At 42.1% G+C, this 22,139-nt stretch overlaps 2 protein-coding genes across 2 annotated transcripts in view; one reads left to right on the forward strand and one right to left on the reverse strand.

The window, feature by feature from the left end:
* The window catches only part of LOC310791721 (glycogen debranching enzyme-like), an 88,130-nt gene extending 86,719 nt beyond the window's left edge, over positions 1 to 1,411 (reverse strand). Inside the window, exon 1 of the mRNA XM_083653375.1 lies at positions 1,336 to 1,411. The gene's annotated coding sequence lies outside the window, so the exon portion shown is untranslated. The remainder of the gene's footprint in view (positions 1 to 1,335) is intronic.
* frrs1a (ferric-chelate reductase 1a) overlaps positions 186 to 22,139 on the forward strand; it is a gene marked incomplete at both ends in the record, with an annotated part of 27,101 nt that continues 5,147 nt past the window's right edge. The window contains 11 exons of the mRNA XM_083653964.1: positions 186 to 248; positions 1,357 to 1,461; positions 3,001 to 3,098; positions 7,395 to 7,549; positions 8,600 to 8,742; positions 9,231 to 9,325; positions 11,869 to 12,016; positions 18,138 to 18,254; positions 19,144 to 19,215; positions 19,724 to 19,822; positions 19,927 to 20,077. Coding sequence (XP_083510090.1) covers positions 186 to 248; positions 1,357 to 1,461; positions 3,001 to 3,098; positions 7,395 to 7,549; positions 8,600 to 8,742; positions 9,231 to 9,325; positions 11,869 to 12,016; positions 18,138 to 18,254; positions 19,144 to 19,215; positions 19,724 to 19,822; positions 19,927 to 20,077 — 1,246 coding nt within the window. The remainder of the gene's footprint in view (positions 249 to 1,356; positions 1,462 to 3,000; positions 3,099 to 7,394; positions 7,550 to 8,599; positions 8,743 to 9,230; positions 9,326 to 11,868; positions 12,017 to 18,137; positions 18,255 to 19,143; positions 19,216 to 19,723; positions 19,823 to 19,926; positions 20,078 to 22,139) is intronic.

The raw sequence follows: 22,139 nt of genomic DNA on the forward strand, positions 1-22,139 counted from the left end.
GCTCAAGGGCACCTCAGTGGTGGTAATGAGGGAGGGGCAGGCACTTCACTTTGCCCATCCAGATTTATCCAGCCGGTCCCAGGGATTGAACCGACGACCTTCAGGTCACAAGCTATCTTCTCTAATCTGCTGCCTGGTTAAATTTAACTATTCCCTGGAACCACAGGCTGTAGTTTTGCTTAAGTATGATCCAAGGACCTCCAGGGGTCCTTGAAGGATATGGCAAGTTGGGCCAGTGTGACTGGCAGGTCAGTAGCCCAGGAATGTTGTCAGAACTTTAGCTTCAGTTCTGCCGAGTGTGGAACCATCAGATCTTAGGAGGTCTATGCAGTCACTGAACTCCACTGAACCCTCCCTCACTGAGTCTGCGCAGTGCTTCAGTCTGATGATAACTCACGGGGGGGACAAGGTCAGGAATCCAGCAGTTAATGTCAGACCCTCTATTTATAAAACTAACCGACCACCGTTCAGTTTTTTGTCGGGTCCACACCGAGACCAACTGACACGCACAGATCGCAAATAATAAATACATAAATGTGATGTATCGTGATATGTATCGTAAACATGACCGTTAACTCCCAACAGCGGCGCAGGAAGTCTTGCAGTTGTTAGGAAAGCCCCGGACGGAACAGTACGTGCCGTGTCTAGCATGGAGCGTCCATAACGCCAAGTGTCATTCAAATGTCTGGTAGTGTCATGTTGCTATAGCAACGTACCCCACAAAATATAGTTTCCCCCAAAAACTAATCTAATTTAATAGGAGCCATTATTCAATTCGGCATACATATATTCTGCCATATCCCACTTCTTCCACCAAAACACGCCATGGTGGGCGGTACCCGAGCAGTGTCAACTTATATATTTGAAGTTGATTATTTGTATTGGAAGTATCACTGCCTGGTGGATTATATGTATGCCGAATTGAAGTGCGTCCCGTTTAAATTTAGAACATCTCTTAGGTCACGTTTTATGAGGCAGGTACCTTTGCTGCTAAGCAAGGAAGCATTTAACAGGCAGATCTTTGAATGGAATTTGGCGTGAGTTCGGTCCATACAACATTATGTATCGGGGCTAGGGTAGAAAAGGGGCATTTTAGGCTCGAAAGAGTAATATATTAGTACGACAGTAAGTCAGATTCATATCATTTAAACTAACGCTAGCTGTAAAACTAACAGCATATAGCCTAACGCGTTACTTGATAGTAACTGCAGCGTACGTTACCTAGCTAATAACTTACTCGATACATGTGCAAACTCGTAGCATCGTAGCTTGTGGTAATTGTACAGAGGGTAAATGTAAAAGCATGTTGAGATGTGTCTTGTTAGTTATAGTCACCTGTCTGTCAGTTGTGTTCAGCTCGTCACAGCACAGGAGCACTTTGCTGCAGCAGCCCAGCTGGATGGAAGGCAGGATGGCAACACTGTCAAAGTGGGCGTGGCCCACAGGCCAAGAGCCACTACCGTAATCACCCGAATACAACGGTAAACACATATTGTGTAATAATTATGAACTGAATTCGACGAGAATGGTTCCATTTCCTCCTCATGCACTATAATAAGCACACGAAATCTGCAGCAATGTCAGTTGACAGGCTGTCCACCACAAACACGTGTTGTTTTGATCACAAAGGAGAGGAAAGTTTCGTAAATAAATGCATCTCTCTCATCTCCATGTTATTGGCTTGCAGTGATGTGAGCAGACAAGTTGACATTCTTCTTGCCATGACTGCCCCTTTTAACTGCCTCTATGAAGTAGGCTACTGATCTCTGATTCAGAATTATTGTCTTTTCTTTTACGAAGATACTAGTCTGCTGGGTTGAATAATATAATATAAGGTAGACGTATTATGTAATGCATGATTACCATTGATTTCAGTTGCGCAATTCACACATACACACAGGGGGGAGTTGCATAACCTGGGACTGCAGTGCAGTTGTCAGGCAGACAGACAGACAGAAGGCCTGTTAGTGCAACAGTGTTGGCCAATCACTGCAACCGTAATACCTGGACTATTTGATCATATGCCACCATGCCACAGATAGTCATTTAAAATGTAGGCTACCAAGCAATCACAGAGGGATTAGGCCTACTGTGAATTTCTGTAATGTGATTACAACTACGGATTCCTTTAGGGCCTGAACGGCCCAAAAGGAATCAGTTATTGTAATCAGACTACAGAAATACACAGTAGGTTTAGGCAGTAATGAGTGTGGGGTAACAGAATAAACAGAATTAATTGCATCTTTGCCATATAGCCACATAGTCTAATGAGGAACGTGTGTAAACTTCAGTTGTTATTATTGGCTTGAGTCTTTCAGCTGGTCCTTTCAAATGAAAGTAACTAGTAATATGCAGTGTTGGGTAAGTTACTTTCAAAATGTAATATACTAGATATTACTAGTTACTTTCATTTGAAAGTAATGTTATTTTACAGTATTACTGTCTGTGTAGAGTAACTCATTACTTATTACACTACTTTTGCATTACTTTTACCAAAACAACAGCAGCAGCAGAATGACATCGGCGCCCCGGAACCATCCCGAAAAATAATTTCAACCACCTTAAAGTCAGTGTAAACAATCCAAAATTCTAAATGTTATTATTCGTTGTTATTGTCATCTATAGTGGTTATTTGCATAAAACACACAGTTTGTTTGGAAAATGATTGTATATTTTTTAAATATGTGCTTTAATAAAAAATAATAATAACTTGAGTTACTTGACAAAGTAACTGGTATAATATTACTGAAAGCCTATAAGACTTAAGTAATAAGTTATATTACTGAGTTACTGCTAAAAGTAATAATAGCCTACATGTTACTTTTGTAATGAGTTACCCCCAACACTGCTAATATGTAGTATATTACATTTTGAAAGTAACTTACCAGCCCAACACTGGTATAGCTGTAATATTGTGGCCTGTGTACAGCAATGCAAGCTATCAAAATTCTTATCATTTTAAGCTCAGTGAATATATTACTGTTTCCTCCAATCTCTCAGACTGCTGAGCCCAGACGCTGTAGCAGCCCCCCTGCTGGCTGCCCGCAGTATCGCAGCCTCAGCCCGTGGACCAGACACAGACTGACACCTAGCGGCAGGTTTGGGGAATTGCGTGAGACAAACCAGCAGTGTTGGGCAAGTTACTTTCAAAATGTATACTACATATTACTAGTTACTTTCATTTGAAAGTAATACGTTACTTTACAATATTACTTTCTGTGTATAGTAACTCGTTACTTATTACACTACTTTTGCATTACTTTCACCAAAACAACAGGAGCAGCAGAATGACATCGCCGCCCCGGAACATCCTGAAAAATAATTTCAACCGTCTTGAAGTCAGTGTAAACAATCCAAAATTCTAAATATTATTCTTTTCCTTTGTTATTGTCATCTGTAGTGGTTATTTGGATTGAAACACACAGTTTGATTAGGAAATGATTGTATCTTTTTTAAATATGTGCTTTGATTTAATCAAATGTAACTCAATTTGTAAGTTGAGTTACTTGACAAAGTAACTGGTATAATATTACTGAAATCCTATAAGTAATAAGTTATATTACTGAGTTACTGCTAAAAGTAATATATTACATCTAATATGTTACTTTTGTAATGAGTTACCCCCAACACAGCAAACCAGGAAGAGTTTTTCACTTCCAAACCTCCAATGTGCATAAAAGAACAGTGAAGTATCAAACAGTCAAAATGAAGTGATTTCAAAGTGATTTTATCTCTCTGAAGCTTATGTTTCCACGCCGGCCTGCAAGCCAATCGTTACCGCCTCACGTCACGGCTGATTTGCATACACGCAAGTCCCAGGATTCCTTTCTAGCACACGGAACCTCAGACAGGGTCAGACCGGGTCAGTCCTCTGCATCAGAGCCAGCCTTCTTCATACGCCTTCTGTGTGCTCCTCACGCCATGCGTGTGCCATTATCAGTGATGAGCAAGTTACTTGGGGAATGTAATTAGTTACTGATTACTCCTTAAAAAGTACTAAGTTACTTTACTGATTACTTTTTTCAAAAGTACTTACTGTCGTTATATTATTAGTTACGTTACTAGTAACTTTTTCTTTCTTTCTTTTTTACCGCCCAAAAAGTGACATAGCCTACAACCAAACCAGCTCCTTTTACAACTGAATCCACTTTATTGGAATGAAATAATAGCCTACAGGAGTCCACAGTCTGCATAACTGTAAACTCCGCAGCCTCTCAACCCTGAAGTGATGGATGGGATAGTATATAAGCAAAGCAAAGTGTTAGATCTATGCACCTGACTACCTAGACCAGTGTTTCTCAAACGTCTTCATGTCAACGACCCCTAAACTGACACATTAGACAACATGGACCCCCATGTGATAAGACCCAGGGCCCCCATGTGATAAGATCTTTGCTTTTAGATGTTTTATTAATACAGACCGTTTATGAAACCCATGACCAAAGTAGTCATAGATTATGTCTGTGTGTTATGGATGGGATGATAGTGAAAATGAATGATCCCCCTTTTAGCTGGGGACCCCTTGTGACCCCCTCAAGGACCCCTGGGGGTCCCCGGACCCCACTTTCAGAACCACTGACCCAGACCATTTCTGTTTATTTTATTTCTTATTGATGTGCACTTCTTAATATCTTGCACTTTAAACTTGAGCTGGAGGCCTCGGGTCTATCCACATGTGCACTTGTCTCATTTTATAATTGTATTTTTTTTATCTACTTTTTTACTCTTTTATACGGTATCTAAATGTTTTCATATTGTTGTGTGATTTGTTATGTATGTTTTTAAGCTCCTAGCACCCCAATTCCAATGCCGTTTCTAACTGACTCTGACTCTGATGGTCTCTCCTGAGCGTTTCTTTTGTTTTTCTGCATAAGGCCACGAAAAAGAAAAAAGTAACTCAGCGTTACTTGGATTAGTAACTGTAATCTGATTACTGTTTTGGAAATTGTATCGCCTTACACTACTTAGTTACACTACTTAGTTACTGAAAAAGTAATCAGATGGCCATTATATAGGTCTCGCCCTTTATATACCAGGTGGTTTCCGTTGCAAACTTTGAAGTGGAAAGCCATATCAGGATGTTCCAATAGTCCATCAGGTTGTAAAACTGCTCCCATATCAAGACTGAACTCAGCCAACTCAAGTCACTCACACACAGTCACACACAGTCACACACACAGTCACACACACAGTCACACACACAGTCACACACACAGTCACCCACAGTGCACGTTCATAGATGCTGCAGCTGACCAGAGAGCTGCATAGCAGATAGCACTGTCTGTGTTAAAGGGGGAGCCGTGCTAAACCGAGTTGAGGTGTTTCCTACCACTGAGGGTGAGTACAACAAGGTTGCAGACCTGGTGTGTCAGTTCATGTTCAGTTTTGAGATTGATTTTCTTTCATTTAAAATATTGGAAAATGAACATTGTATTGGTATGAGCATGTTATATCCAACTAATTCATCGCTTAACAGATGGATGTGTTTTCTCTTTATAGCCTGCTGATTCAACTGAAACAGACCCTAAAGCGGTTTCTCCCTTTCTGTCCTGTACAAAGGGACATTTGAGCAGATTTCCAGTGGTGTCTATTTGTCTGTGTATCACCGTATATATGATCTATGTTGCCTTCATTCTGTGGCTATCCACTCTCTTTAAACATGTGTTTCTGTTACACTTATAGAAAGATATTGAATGGGATAGAATTGAAATGTGGGTAAAATGACTGTCTGTCACACTTTACATGCAAAAAAAGAGAAAATCAGCAGTGACAATAGAGAACAAAAGAGATCAGGAATCAGGCGCGGACTGCATAATCGGGCACGTCGGGCAAATGCCCGGTGGCCTGGCCTGGCCTGGCCTGGCCTGGCCTGCAATTTTTTTTTTTTTTTTTTTTTTTTTTTGCCCGCAGTCAGGCCACTCACTGAACAGCAGGCCAGGCGCCGCCTACTGGTTTACTAGTGGTTTTATTACTTTATTCAGGGTTAAAGTGGGTGCATCTCATTGTAAAATTGGACTCGGCCCAAAGTGGGCTTCAAACGGCCCAAATTGGGCTTCAAACGGCCCAAATCTGGCTTCAAACGGCCCAAATCTGGCTTCAAATGGCCCAAATTGGGCTTCAAACGTCCCAAATTTTTCGACGCCGGCACGCGTGTCGGCCCGTATCGGCCTGGCCTGCTTGGTATCTAATGCCCGGCCTGAATTATGATCCCAGTCCGCCCCTGTCAGGAATAGATTTGATACTGAGACGTCAGCTGTCACAGCTTACTTTGGATTCATCAGAATTAAGTCCACTGTCTTCATTTGATCCATGAGCCACAGTGGCTTTTTAATGGCGCAGGTCTGTGGCCTACTACTTCTACCACTTCTTGGTGGCAACTTGCAAGTTGACCACTGACATGGATCTTCTGGATTTTGCCGGAGCGTCCCGAGGGAAATGTTTATCCCAAAGCAGCACATTTGCACAGCTGTCAATCTACTGTACACTTGCTTTGTCAGTATAAAGAAACATTACCCCGCTAGCCGGGCGCTTCTCGCTCATACTGAGCATTAGCGCCCGGCGAACGTCAACGCATTTCCCATCAAACAATCGTGCCGCTCTCACGTCTAGGTATAAAAACCAACCCTTACCTGAGCCAAACACGTGAAGTGAAGACGCTATCCGATGCGCAACATCCTCTTCTTTTAATGACATATAGTTGACTCTTCCAAATTGTTGCATAAAATCCACTTTTCTGTCTTTGAAAAACCGAAAATGTAGGTGCAATACCATTCCGGAAGTGTGGGGGGCATTAGTGAGTATACAGTGAGTAAACAGTGAGTCGTTGTTCCGGGTTGCTCCAGATGAACGATTTTCGGTTTTTCAAAGACAGAAAAGTGGATTTTATGCAACAATTTGGAAGAGTCAACTATATGTCATTAAAAGAAGAGGATGTTGCGCATCGGATAGCGTCTTCACTTCACGTTTTTGGCTCAGGTAAGGGTTGGCTTTTATACCTAGACGTTAGCGTGGCACGATTGTTTGATGGGAAATGCGTTGACGTTCGCCGGGCGCTAATGCTCAGTATGAGCGAGAAGCGCCCGGCTAGCGGGGTAAAAAGAAACATAGCTTTCCGAATGTTGCCTACTGTAGTATTAGAGTAGAGGTATAATAGTGTCAATCTGGATATGTTTGAAATAACTGTTTTTCTGTTTGCAAACGAGTTGAATAGATTATGATTATGATTATTATTATTATTAATAATAATAATACTTATTATTATTATTATTATTATTATTATTATTATAATTATTATTATTAATATCATTATTAATATTATTATTATTATTATTATTTTGTCTGCAGATGTCTGCCGTGGGTTTGTGTTGCCTCCTCTTCCTCTCTGTCTCCGTGAGTTTCTGGGTGCCAGCTGGTTGCTATCCCAATGGCAAGGTAACAAAGTCCTGCGGCAGCATGGTACCCCAGCATGGTTACCGTAGCAACAGCAGCCACAGCCCCTACCAGCTAGCAACCAACACCACCAAGTTCAACGCCGGAGACAGTATCCAAGGTAACCAGCTACTGTATTTATTTTATTTCCATATACTTTATTTAACCAGGCGAGTCCCGTTGAGATGGACATAGCTTTTCAAGGGAGTCCTGGGACCCCTGTAACTAACTGCATAACTGACTTACTGGCCAAGGAGATTTCATGAAATAATCACATCCTTATTATAAACAGTTCTATGCTTCCAACTTCATGACAAATTGGCTTAACGACAAACTAATTGAATATTTCCAAGTAAATGTTAAAGGATAAGCCCAGCTAAAAATTAAAATTCAGTCATTATCTACTCACCCCCATGCCGGTGGAAGGTGGAGTTACGTTTTTTAAATATTTTTCCTGGAAAACATTGTTGGGGTTTTCCAGGAAAATGGTGACCAACTTTCAAACAAGTAAAAAAAAAAAAGCCCAAAGAGGCCAAGTTGAGTTACAAAGACGTAATTTACACCATTGGCGGAAATCTTCACTGTATCAGCGAGCTGCAAGTCCTGTTTTCACTTTCACTTTAAGTTCACTGTGAAGATTTCAGCTCAAAACAGGGTGTAAATGATGACGTCTTCTTAAAATATTTTATTTTGAGTTTTTCCAATCTGCATAACATGTAAACACAATAAACAGAAAGTAACAACAAAATCACTGAGACCCCCAACCCACCTAGAGAGAGAGTACACAGTATTATCGCTGGTGTTCATATGTTGTATCAGCATACCAACTGGCCAACTCATATTATGGCCAACTGTAATAGAATTCTTGTAGAAGGAATCTCTTGCGCTACAGCCCCCCTCCACAAGGGGAGATTGGTGCTCTCAGACGAGGACATAATACTGGAAAGGTAGAGATGACTGGAGCACACGAAATCACTGGCAAACAAATTTAATAAAGTACAAAAACTGACGTTTCGACACGAGCAGCGTCAAACCGACTCTGAAGAAGACGCTGCTCGCGTCGAAACATCAGTTTTTGTACCTTATTAAATTTGTTTGCCAGTGATTTCGTGTGCTCCAGTCATCTGTAATATAATTCTTCTTCCTTTTTTTTTTTTTACTCTATTTCCAGTCATCCTATCAGGAACATCGTTTTTTGAGGGCTTCCTGCTGGAGGCCAGAGACGCAGCCAGTCAGAGCTCAGTATCTGCCGTTGGCTCCTTCACTGTGACCAATCCCAGCAGGACACAGACGCTTACCTGCAATAACCTTAAGGTGTACATACTGTATGCACACAAAAATACACATGCATGCATTGCACGCACACATGCGCGAGCGTGTGTACACACACACACACACACACACACACACACGCACACGCACGAGCACGCACGCGCACGCACGCGCGCACACACACACACACACACACACACACACACACACACACACACACACACACACACACACACACACACACACACACACACATAGGCAAATGGATTACTAATCAGTCATGAACATAAGGCACAATAAACCTGTATATGAATGTTTAGAATACTGTTACTTCTACTAGCCTCCTCCTCCTCCTCATAAAAGGGAGGTCAAAGGTCAAAAACATTAGAGGGCAATTATATGAAAGCAAGTATTTAACCCATTGATACCTGATGCAGCATTTGTGTGTGTATCCCTTTAAGACCGCGAACCGCATGGTTAACATGAACTCTAAGAAGTGTGTTTGTGTGTGTGTGTGTGTGTGTGTCCAGGGCTCAGCAGTAAGCCATACAAGTGATGCCAGTCTGACAGAGGTGGCGGTTATCTGGAAAGCTCCTAAGGATGCTCCCAGTGTGGTTCAGTTCCTGTGAGTTTCTAAACACTTATTTATGAACTCCCCCAAAAAGATCTCCTCGTCTGCCTGCTGTGTCAAACTGTGAATGTGTCTCTACACGTATGATGTATAGATCTCCTCGTCTGCATGCTGTGTGAATGTGTCTCTACACGTATGATGTATAGATCTCCTCGTCTGCATGCTGTGTGAATGTGTCTCTACACGTATGATGTATAGATCTCCTCGTCTGCATGCTGTGTGAATGTGTCTCTACACGTATGATGTATAGATCTCCTCGTCTGCATGCTGTGTGAATGTGTCTCTACACGTATGATGTATAGATCTCCTCGTCTGCCTGCTGTGTGAATGTGTCTCTACACGTATGATGTATAGATCTCCTCATCTGCATGCTGTGTGAATGTGTCTCTACACGTATGATGTATAGATCTCCTCGTCTGCATGCTGTGTGAATGTGTCTCTACACGTATGATGTATAGATCTCCTCGTCTGCCTGCTGTGTGAATGTGTCTCTACACGTATGATGTATAGATCTCCTCGTCTGCATGCTGTGTGAATGTGTCTCTACACGTATGATGTATAGATCTCCTCGTCTGCATGCTGTGTGAATGTGTCTCTACACGTATGATGTATAGATCTCCTCGTCTGCATGCTGTGTGAATGTGTCTCTACACGTATGATGTATAGATCTCCTCGTCTGCATGCTGTGTGAATGTGTCTCTACATGTATGATGTATAGATCTCCTCGTCTGCATGCTGTGTGAATGTGTCTCTACACGTATGATGTATAGATCTCCTCGTCTGCATGCTGTGTGAATGTGTCTCTACACGTATGATGTATAGATCTCCTCGTCTGCATGCTGTGTGAATGTGTCTCTACACGTATGATGTATAGATCTCCTCGTCTGCATGCTGTGTGAATGTGTCTCTACACGTATGATGTATAGATCTCCTCGTCTGCATGCTGTGTGAATGTGTCTCTACACGTATGATGTATAGATCTCCTCGTCTGCATGCTGTGTGAATGTGTCTCTACACGTATGATGTGTAGATCTCCTCGTCTGCATGCTGTGTGAATGTGTCTCTACATGTATGATGTATAGATCTCCTCATCTGCATGCTGTGTGAATGTGTCTCTACACGTATGATGTATAGATCTCCTCGTCTGCATGCTGTGTGAATGTGTCTCTACACGTATGATGTATAGATCTCCTCGTCTGCCTGCTGTGTGAATGTGTCTCTACACGTATGATGTATAGATCTAAGATCTCCTCGTCTGCATGCTGTGTGAATGTGTCTCTACACGTGTGATGTATAGATCTCCTCATCTGCATGCTGTGTGAATGTGTCTCTACACGTATGATGTATAGATCTAAGATCTCCTCGTCTGCATGCTGTGTGAACCTGTGAATGTGTCTCTACACGTATGATGTTCAGATTCCTGATGAAATTGCAGAGAAACAATACCACAATACAGCACCTTTGGGCGTCCGGGTAGTGTAGCAGTAGATTCCCCGCTTACCAACACAAGGGTCGCAGGTTTGCGCCCTCCCGTGTTACCTCCGGCTTGGTCGGGGCATCCATACAGGCACGGTTGGCCATGTCTGCGGGTGGGAAGGGAAGCCGGACTAAGGGTATGTGTCTTGGTCGCAGCGCTAGCGCCTCCTCTGGTCGGTCGGGGCGCCTGTTCTGGGCGGAAGGGAACTGGTAGGAATAGCATGAGCCTCCCACGTGGTACAGTACGTCCTGCCGGTGAAGCTCCCCGCTGTCAGGTGAAAAGAAGCGACTGGCAAATGTGCATGTGTGGGAGGAAGCATGGTGCTAGTCTATGACCTCTCGGGGCCCTCGTGCCAGCATGCCGACCTCCCTCGCTGCTCGACGACCATCATCGGGTCCCGGTCTCCAACGGCCTCACAGCCCCATTCGATAGCCCCGTTCGAGAGCCTCAAACTGATGACATCACTGATGACATCCTCAGTGATGGCATCATCACTGATGACATCATCACTGAACTTTATAGCCTCACCCTTGGGGCAATTCATCTGCCCTAATTTAAAAAAAATCGTAGGTAGGTGACAGGGGTGCTCTTTAAAACTTCCTGAAAGTTTCATGGTTTTGGACTGGTGTAGTGCAGTGGTTCCCAACCTTTTTTCCCTTATGTATCCCTTGAGCTGTTTTGCCAAGCCAATAGTTCCCCCTCACTCATGTATGTCGATGGTTCTCCTAAACTCTTTCTATTAAACTCATATTCAACTTTTAGTAGGCATGATCTGATCTCTAACACATCTGATTATTGAATGGAAATCATTTGAATGACTCCCCGTTAATACAATTCCTCCAATTTCAACTGGGAAAAGTCATCAGTTTTACCAAGATGGGCGTATGAAATTACTTGGAATATTGTTCTTATCATTTTGGAAATAAATGGTAATCCCCAATCTTTCCCAAGTACCCCGTGCAAGCTACTCAGGTACCCTAGCCTAGGGGTACACGCACCCCTGGTTGGGAATCAGTGCTTGTAGTGTGTGTCTTCATGTACACCATTATGTGTTTTCCAGTGTGACAGTAGTCGCCCACTATAGCGTCTTTTGGGTGAAGCTGCCTGGACCAATCATCTATCAGCATGGCGTTACGCCCCTCCCACCACACTCTACGACCACGCCCACTACAGTGCAAACGACCACACCCTCCATCCTGCCTGGACCAGTAAGTAATACCAAAATTGTGACTCGTGGTGTGCAACACATTCCCCTAACATGTTGTAGATCAGCCATCCCCAACCTGTGGGCCGTTATTTGATTTGTGATCAGTTAGTTAGTTAATTAGTTAATTAGTATTATATTATACTAGTGGACCCCTGGGGGTTAGAAGGGGAGTTGGACTCCCCCTGGGAGTTAGACCCCCCCTGCAACACAGTGGTCTCCTCCCACCACTTATATAGCCTCAGACTGATTATAGATAGTATTCATCAGATAGTATTATAGATGCTGATCGATGATGAACTCGTCGGTCATATTGTTGACATACCATCCTGCTGCAGTGCTGTAGCTGACAACTAGTAACAGCCTTATTGTCGTTTCTGCTGCGTTAAGGTCGATTACAAAATAGCAATGGTTTACACTTCCTGAAAGTTTCAGCCCGATCGCACGTACAGTGGCATGGCTGTGGCCGAACAAAAATTCTGCTCGCTCGCTCACTCACTCACTCACTGACTCACTCACTCACTCACTCTCAAGGTTCTTGCACACAGAGTCCGAATTGTTCGCTGCGTTTTTTTAATCCGTCATCCGAAAAAAACACGTCACGCACAGATACCTTGCACACTGAGTCCGATGCGTTAATTATCCAATATTCGTTGCGAAGATTCGCAACGAAAAGAAAACTACCGCGATCCTATTGATCCACAACTGGCAGTGTGTCTGTGTGGCTCTCTGTCTCTCTCCCCCCCCCCCCCCCTTCCCCATACACACACACACACACACACACACACACACACACACACACACACACACACACACACACACACACCGCGTCCCGCATTCCAAGCTGGTCTGCAATCACCCGGCACATTCTGTCTTTTAATTCCGAATCTCTGTATTCCTGCTTCGCCATAAAATGCTTTGTGCTGGGAGACGAACTGAATAAACTTCTCAGATGCCATTTTTCATTGTGAATAGCAACTACACAGTCCCTCCCTGGGAGTGACCCCCTGGTCTGGAACACAGCCACTTATATAGCATCAGACTGATTCTCTTTACTTCTTCTTCTTCTTCTTCTTCTTCTTCTTCTTCTTCGTCTTCTTCTTCTTCGTCTTCTTCTTGATTCATTGATGACATCATCACTGATAACATTAGGGCAATCATTGGGTAATTAGGGCAATTAAACGGCCCTAATTACCTAATTCAAAAATCTGCCTCCGTCAAGTCACCTGCAGGGGTGGTCTTTAGGGATGCTTCGTTAGGCTATTTATCAGAGGGGGGTATGGTGCAAAACGGGAGAGGGGTGTCAAATATCCTTTTGAGCAGTGGGGATGGACTTGCGTTCTTTTATTCTGGCTTTAGGGAGGGTCATACATCTAATTTGTTGTATTTTGCATATATTTTAAATATGTTTTTTCTTTTCAAAGTACGTGTTTATTCCCCTATCAATGTCTACCCTGTCTGGTGCCTGGACTTGGTATCTCCCACTCGTACCCTCCTATCAAACTCATACCCAGAGCACAGCGTTATTATGGATCCCACTGCACTTGGGGGCACAACACGTCCTACGCAGAATTCAAGCGCCAGGATTACCCAGGCAGGCGCCCATGCAAACTATTCTGAGTACCGCGCACCAGGTATTTACCCTGACGTTGCCAGATGGGGGCGGTATTGTGAAAATAATACCGATCCCGCATCTGGCAAAGTCAGGTTACCAGGTATTTTCATCTCGCCTCAGTCTGATGGTGCCGGTGGAAGCTGGTGCCGGTGGTGGACGTGTCATGTCATATAACGTTAAAATTACCCGTTACTTTCATTAGGCTAGCCTGTTCTACGTTGTCTAAAACATGTTTATCTTCAGACAATTTGACTTTTAGTGCAAGACTCAAGTACCATGAGAAAAATGCGAAGAGGTAACCAGCTTAGTCAGGTTTTAAAGTTCCTGCCCTGCGTTGTGGCCATGTATTTTTCCATTTCTCCATTTCACGTTAGGTTCTGAATAGCACTGCAGGCATCTGCTCAAGTTTGCCTATGCATGCAGATGTTTGCAATGGTCTAAAATAGGCTAGCTGCTATATGATCTTTCTTGATTGCAAGACTAAAACAAAATCCCTGTGGTAAAAAAAAAAAAGAGACGAGGTTTACCTGCATCACCCCCAAGAAGCAGGGCCGGTTCCAGAACAAGATGACTAGGGATGCATCCTAGATAGGAAGGGGTGCAGATGCACGGGCTCGGCCCCCCGACAAATTTGACATGTTATTTTACTAAAAATAATGCATTTTACCATCATTTCAAGTAGAATTATACCAGCCAAGCAAGAATATTTCAAGTGTTTCGAGTGCTTTACTGAAATATTTGGACCATATAATGATAATACAATTATCTCAACCTTAAAAGGTTACATATAGGTGCCAAAAAGCCATAAATTCACATCAAAGAACAAAGAAAAACAACAATTCTAATTCAAGTTTAAACAGTAGGTGTGCAGCTGCATTTGTTATTATTTTTTTATTTATTTTATTTATTTTGTTTACCACTCTTTTCAACTCAGCATGCAGACAATTAAAATAAGGGTGCAATGCGTGCTTTTGCACCCCTGTAAAACCGGGCCTGCCAAGAAGAGGAGGATATCTTGGAGTTTGCCCATCAGATGCCAGTGCAAATGTCCATATCATTTAATTCCACTCATGTTTGATTACAGGGGTGTGGTGGGGATCACTGCCCAAATCCGAAACAATACAGTTTCTAATATAATTTATCTATAACTCGCGTATTGTAATATCGGCAGAGGGTGGAGCAGCAACCAGGATAAATACATTAAAATTAGCACTAATGGGGGATAAAAATGGGATAAAAGAATCTGGATTTTTTTTTTTAAAAGAACATTGTAATATGAACTCACACGTTTTGTTTGCATTATTGAACAAAGGAATGGTGGCTTCAGGTGGGCTACAGGCGTGCGATATTGACGCAGTGAAGCCACATAGCGTTCGTAGTACGTGACAATAATTTATTTCAATATCAGCAATCAAGATTCAGTTGGTTAAAGAGGCTTGCAAAGCATGAGTATTTTATATGGCTATAGTGTGAGGATTTATCCATGCAGTTTTCAAGATGAAAGATCTACACCAGAATTTGGTACGGAGAAGCAATACTCCCTCCCCCCCAATCCCACTCCAGGGATTTCGTTGTCATCAATGTCATGCGACCGTTCTTTTAATACATCCATGCATGCGACCATCAAAGGATAAGTTTTAAAAATCTATTGGCCTACGGCCGCCCTGCCCATATTCTGCTCGCTGCTGCCACCGCACTGTTGTGTAGAGCTATTCATATTTGGGACAAGAGAACGTCATTAATATCACATGTCTCTTTGATGTGTGTGTGTGTGTGTGTGTGTGTGTGTGTGTGTGTGTGTGTGTGTGTGTGTGTGAGTGTGTGCCAGTGTTGGTGGTAACTCATTACAAAAGGAACATATTACATATAATATATTACTTTTAGCAGTAACTCAGTAATATAACTTATTACCAGCAGGATTTCAGTTGTCAACACAAGTTACAAACTGAGTTATTTTTTTTATTTTTTTTATCAAGGCACAATCATTTCCTAATCAAATTGTGTGTGTTTGTGCAAATAATCACTATAGATGAAAATAACAAAGGAAAAGAATAACATTTGGAATTTTGGACGGTTTACACTGACTTCAAGACGGTTGACATTATTTTTCGCCATGGTTCCGGGCGATGTCATTCTGCTATACTGCTCTTATTTTGGTGAAAGTAATGCAAAAGTAGTGTAATAAGCAGTGTCTGGGAAGTTACTCAGGAAGTGTAAGTAGTTACATATTACTGATTACTCATTTAAAAAGTAATACAATTACTTTACTTATTACTTGGTATCAAAAGTAATTAGTTACATTACTCGTTACTTTACTGTATTACTTTCGCTACCGCCACTTCTGTAAAAGTGACATACAGTACAACCTGTTTAGCGAGCTCCTTTTAGAACTGAATCCACTTTACAGGAACAATAATACCTTACAGCAGTGGTTCTCAAATGGGGGTCCGGGGACCCCCAGGGGTCCGTGGCACTTTGCCAAGGGGTCCGCGAAAAGTTTTCAGTAAAATAAAATATAAACTTTTTTTTGTTGCAAAAGCTTCATAGTTCAACAAAAATATTGTATGCTTTAAATCTAAAATGGTTCATGGATTACATTCTAATCTAACAAACCTATCAATTTAAAAATCAAGCACGTCACCGTGGAAACAATTAAGCTTTAAGCCCAAAATCACAAATCAGAATGAGGGAGTCGGAGTCCCCGGTATATTTTCCATCTTGTAAGGGGTCCTTGACTGAAAAACATTTGAGAACCTCTGCCTTACAGGAGTCAACAATCAGCCAATCAGTTCTGCGTCCTATAGGGAGGTAAAGTGACCGCCTACTTCCTGCTTCAGCACTGTACCAGAGATTTTCTTCCACAATTTATTTTCCCATGGTAAAATGCTTATACAAATAGTTTTACCTGGTCAAACCAAATTGTTCAACTATATTTAGAATCGGGAGAGACCATATAGAACATTTCACTTGGGACAAAAAAACAACAACATCGAAAAAATATTTTCTTTAAACCCGCATCTTTTTTTACGTTTTGGTCTGAGTGAAATGTTATGTGATTTCTCCTGTTTCTAAATATATCTGAACCGTTTGGTTTGAACAAGTAAAACTAATTTTATAAGCATTTTAGGAAATGTCTATGGGAAAATAAATGGCGGATGAAAATCTCTGGTACAGTGCAGAAGCAGGAAGTGATGTTCCACTTTGGCTCTCTATCTTCACACAGTTTTTTTGTCACTGTGCCAGTGCTGAGAAAGTAATACAGTAACTTGAACTTACTTGGATTAGTAACTGTAATATAATTACTTTTTGGAAAATGTAATCCCTCCCGTTACTAGTTACTGGGGAAAGTAATACAATTACAGTAACTAAGTTACTGTAACTAAGTTACTGCCCAACACTGGTAATAAGTAACGGGTTACTCTACACAAACAGTAATATTGTAAAGTAACTCATTACTTTCCAACAATGGAAGTAACTAGTAGGGATGTCACAATACATCGTATACATCGTATCGTATGCCACAATACAGTATATCACAATATCAAAACGTGACAATATGTATCGTTGAGATGAAATCTCATATCGCGAGAAAAAGAAGCTGAACATGGTGGCACTGATCTGCATCTGATTGCATGCTCGCTCTCCTTTTCATTGCTTTGTTTGAACAGACGAGGGACGTTACAGACACGGAGGATGAAAATGGTGAAATCACTCAAATTAGCGTGGAGGATGCCCCCTCAACTTACAAATCGATTGCAAAAGAATATTGTTAAAATATCGTATCGTATCGTTATCGTGAACCCAATATCGTGTATCGTATTGTATCGTGACACCCCTAGTAACTAGTAATATGTAGTGAAAGTAACTTGCCCAACACTGTTGTCTGTGTGTGTGTGTGTGTGTGTGTGTGTGTGTGTGTGTGTGTGTGTGTGTGTGTGTGTGTGTGTGTGTGTGTGTCACTCCCCGACGAGGGAAGTGGAGAGGGCTATTGGGACGCTATTAAACGTAGCCTAATGTTTGGAAAAGATTTGCTTTTTATGTTCTCCTACCTATTGTTTGTGTGAATATAATAACATAGGGTTATTTATGGCGGAGGGAGGGTCATGCATTTTCCTCCAGTCACTCAGGGAGGGTTATGGAAAAAAATTATTTGTAGCTCCAGGGAGGGTCAAGAAAAAACAAACAAAGTCACCCCGCACCCCCCGATAAATAACAAACAGTCCCTTACACTTCCTGAAAGTTTCAGACGTAGAACAGCATAGCTATAGCTGAACAAAATTCTGCTCACTCACTCACTCACTCACTCACTCACTCACTCACGTCAGACTTACAGATGGGCTATCGACAGCTTCCTGGTTATCAGTATCAGCCTGTCAGCAAAACCATATTATCACTAATCCATTGTATCAATAATCCATATGCCTGCTGTAATCCAATTTGCCCTTTGGGACATTAATAAACTACTTGTACTTGAACTTGAACTTGAACTTGTCACCCCACACGTCTCCAGTTCACTTCAGCAGGATGTGGCCAATCAAAGTCCTGCCTCCAAGACCCTCCAGACTGTGAGCCGCGAGATCCACACTGCTTTTTCCTGTCCATGACTACAGAGGGAGCAGACAAAATGGTTTGGCTTGAACTCAGGGGCGGAGCGACCCTATCAGCCCACGGGGGGCGAAGCTCTTAGGGGGCCCCCCCATCCCCCAATTTCTATTTCTTTTTATTATTTTTTTCAATTAAGGCCGGCGGCGAAGAAAAATTTGCCTTTTTTGCATGTTTGAATCTGTTTTAGCCATATTTAGTGGAAAATCTCATTTTAAACACGCCAATGTTATTGTCTATTGATTGAATTGCTCTCACACTCAGGCCTGGCCTGGCCTGGCATGCAATTTCTTTTTTTTTTCTTTGATGGGAGTGGGCCCGGGGCGGGTGCACCCTCTGCCCCGGTGTACGCTCCGCTACTGCTTGAACTATTACCTCTTCACATGAGCATACATTGACACTCAGTGAAAACAGAAAGAAAACAGATGCAGTCTCTTTATGTGTGTGTATATATATATATATAATGCACAATTTCAACAGTTCCATTACTGTAATGTATCACATGTTCTTCTTCACTTTAGCTTACTGTCTAGTTTATCATGTTTCCAGCTGAGACTTACTTGCTCATGCTTACGGATCTCGACCAGACCATCCAAAATCATAGGAATAACATATCTGAATTCTGTTTTTTGGTGGATTGTAGATTTAAAGACACACTCAAGTTTTAGAGCATAACTCATTTTTATCGCCTTTCTCTGCAGTCAGTGCTGTTTGAGTTGAGCGGTCCTTCTCATCAGTCAATGCTGTTTGAGTTTTTATCATCTTTCTCTGCAGTCAGTGCTGTTTGTTGTTATGGTCTTTCTCTGCATTCAGTGCTGTTTGTTGTTATGGTCTTTCTCTGCATTCAGTGCTGTTTGTTTTTATGGTCTTTCTCTGCATTCAGTGCTGTTTGTTTTTATGGTCTTTCTCTGCAGTCAGTGCTGTTTGAGTTGAGCGGTCCGGCAGAAGGGTACCTGGCCTTTGCTCTGTCCTGGGACACATGGATGGTAAAAATAATTTTTGTCAAGTTTGGCCCAAATAGTATTTAATTAAATTATAATATTTAAAGTGTCGGTATTGGCCTTTAGAAAACTATTTGAATCTATTATTTTTGTGTAACTTTCATTTCATTTCATTCAACTTTCATTTTCATACTTTGTATAAAAAAGGAAATGTTTATGTACACTATACTGAAATTTGTCAAACATTTCCAAATAAAAGAAGAATTATAAAAAAAAAAAAACTTTCAGAAGCTCTGTAGCTCTGTTTTGATCCATTTAAACTTATGCTTTGCCTGTAATAACCGTGTGTGTGTGTGTGTGTGTGTTTGTGTGTGTGTGTGTGTGTGTGTGTGTGCGCGTGCCTGTGTGTGTGTGTGTGTGTGTGCGCGCGTGCCTGCATGTGTGTGTGTGTGTGTGTGTGTGTGTGTGTGTGCGCGTGCCTGCGTGTGTGTGTGTGTGTGTGTTTGTGTGTGTGTGTGTGTGTGTGTGTGTGTGTGTGTGTGTGTGTGTGTAGGGTAATGATGACGTGTATATGTGTGTAAAGGATGGAGATAGAGTGTCAGTGAGCACTGCCTTCCTGAGCGGACGGACACACCCTGAAGACCAGTCACAGGTGGTGACAAACAAACTTGACTCAGAAGAAGAGATCCATGTAGGTTTTCTCTGAATCCAAGATGTCAGCCACCCCTTGTCCGTCTGCTGTGTCTGTGTCTCCAGTCTAGTCTGTCCGCGGTGTCATGGCGGCTGGCGGACGGAGGCATCCAGTGCAGCTTCAGTCGACTGGTCAAACTGAGTAATCAGGAGCCAGGGCGCTACGATCTGGACCAAGAGTACTTCCTGTTTCTAGCCAATGGACATGCTCAGTACGGTAAGGTACACTTGATTATGGGGGGGGAAATCAAGGCCTTGGAAGTCTTTGAAAATAGACATAAATAGACATGGGTCATTAAAAAGGGCTTGAATCATACACACACACACACACACACACACACACACACACACACACACACACACACACACACACACACACACACACACACACACACACACACACACATACACACACACACACACATTGGAACTGGGGGAATAGCGTGAACCTCCCACGCGATGCGTCCTGCCAGTGAAACTCCTCGCTGTCAGGTGAAAAGATGCAGCTGGCCAGGGGCGTTTCTACGGGTGGGCCTGGGTAGGCACAGGCCCACCCACTTCTTGCCCTGGTCCACCCAAAAAAAATTGTTTTTGTTTTCTAGAGGCAAACTTGCTGCTGCCTTGCTAGCTAATGGTTTTGTAGCTTAAAAACGCAGGGCACATCATCTCCAGAGTCTAATGCATGACGACTTCATGACATCTAGGAATTTTGCACGCTTCGCGCGCAAAAATTTCGTCATGCAATTGCCCCACCAATTTTATCCAGGCCCACCCAATTTTATCCAGGCCCACCCATAATTTAATTTCTGCCTACGCCCCTGCAGCTGGCGACTGCACATGTGCAGTATCAGAGGAAGCATGGTGCTAGTCCAGTGGGTTTTTTTGGGTTGTGCCCGAGGTACACCAAAGGGCAAAACAAAATCTCAAGGCACACCTACTACAGTATCTGTGCAAAATAGCCTCTAGGTGTTATCACTCTTATCACTCTAAAAGTTTTTATTTACTAACTAACAACTATATTACTCATGAAATATTTATTAACTAAATAATTCAGGAATTAATTTGAAACTTAGTAATATGACTACATCAAAGGAGCAACACTACACTTTTTGTATAGTTGTAGGCTATATTTGCAATAATAATCTATGGTTGTCACAAAATCCCAAGGCACACCTGTACTGGCCTCAAAGCACACCAGCACACCAAAAGGTTGCATTCTAATGCACGTGCTCAATAAAAACCCTTAGAACACGGCTCTCTTGAATACTCGATTCTGATTGGTCAATCAACAATATTCACCGGTCATTATTTCTCGACAACCGACCGCTGCTCTGCCACACCTGGATTAATCAGTTGATAAGAGCCTTTTGTCAGCAAGACACTACTAATTAGGCCAACCAGTTGCAGCTGTTTTGTCAGATTATTGAATGATTTAGTTGTAGGCCGTGTTCTAAGCGGGATAATGGATAGTGAGCCGGTGATTACTGGAAATAATGACCTTCAGGTGAATGATTAAGCCCTCCGCTGCGCGTCGGGCTCAATATCACCTGTCGGTCATTATTTCGCCAGTAATCACCGGCTCACTATCCATTATCCCTTACGTATATAACACTTGTGACATCACTCCCCCAGGCAGGCTGCTGATACAGCAGATGGCTGGGAGAGTTATGTGATGTCGTGCCAACTGCTTTACAAAAACCAGTTACGTTTACTAAAGTGAATGTTTTCTAATACATAATTACATCGATCACCTACAGACTTTTCAAACAGATTTGATTGCATTGATGATCTTTTCTTTGTTGTGTTTGTGAGGACCAGATTTTCTAGTATTCAATATTCTATTTTATTTTTACCCCTAAAATAACATTTTACATCAGTAATTTAGCTACAACACTGATCAGATCCAATTGTATATAGGCTATCTATAAATCTATCTATATATAGATGATATATTATAGATTATAAGATATCAAATTATATAATAACACAATTAACAGAATAGGATAATATAATATGATATAATATAATGTTTAGGTGATTGATTAAAAGACAAAAACATTGGACTAAACACATAGGTATTTGATTTTAAGGTGTATACCAACACACAACATCATCCTGCAATGAAATATGTTTGACAAGTATCCTTCATACTTTTGCCACTAACAGCCCTTCCCATTATCAATGCCACTGTCTGCTACAGCCAACAGGCTCGTCAACGCTTTTCCGCACTGGCCCTATGCTAAGTTTTGACCTATCCTTGTTTATTTATTTATATATTT

This window comes from Poromitra crassiceps (assembly GCF_964638095.1).
Source record: "Poromitra crassiceps genome assembly, chromosome: 17".
In the NCBI taxonomy this organism is placed as follows: domain Eukaryota; kingdom Metazoa; phylum Chordata; class Actinopteri; order Beryciformes; family Melamphaidae; genus Poromitra; species Poromitra crassiceps.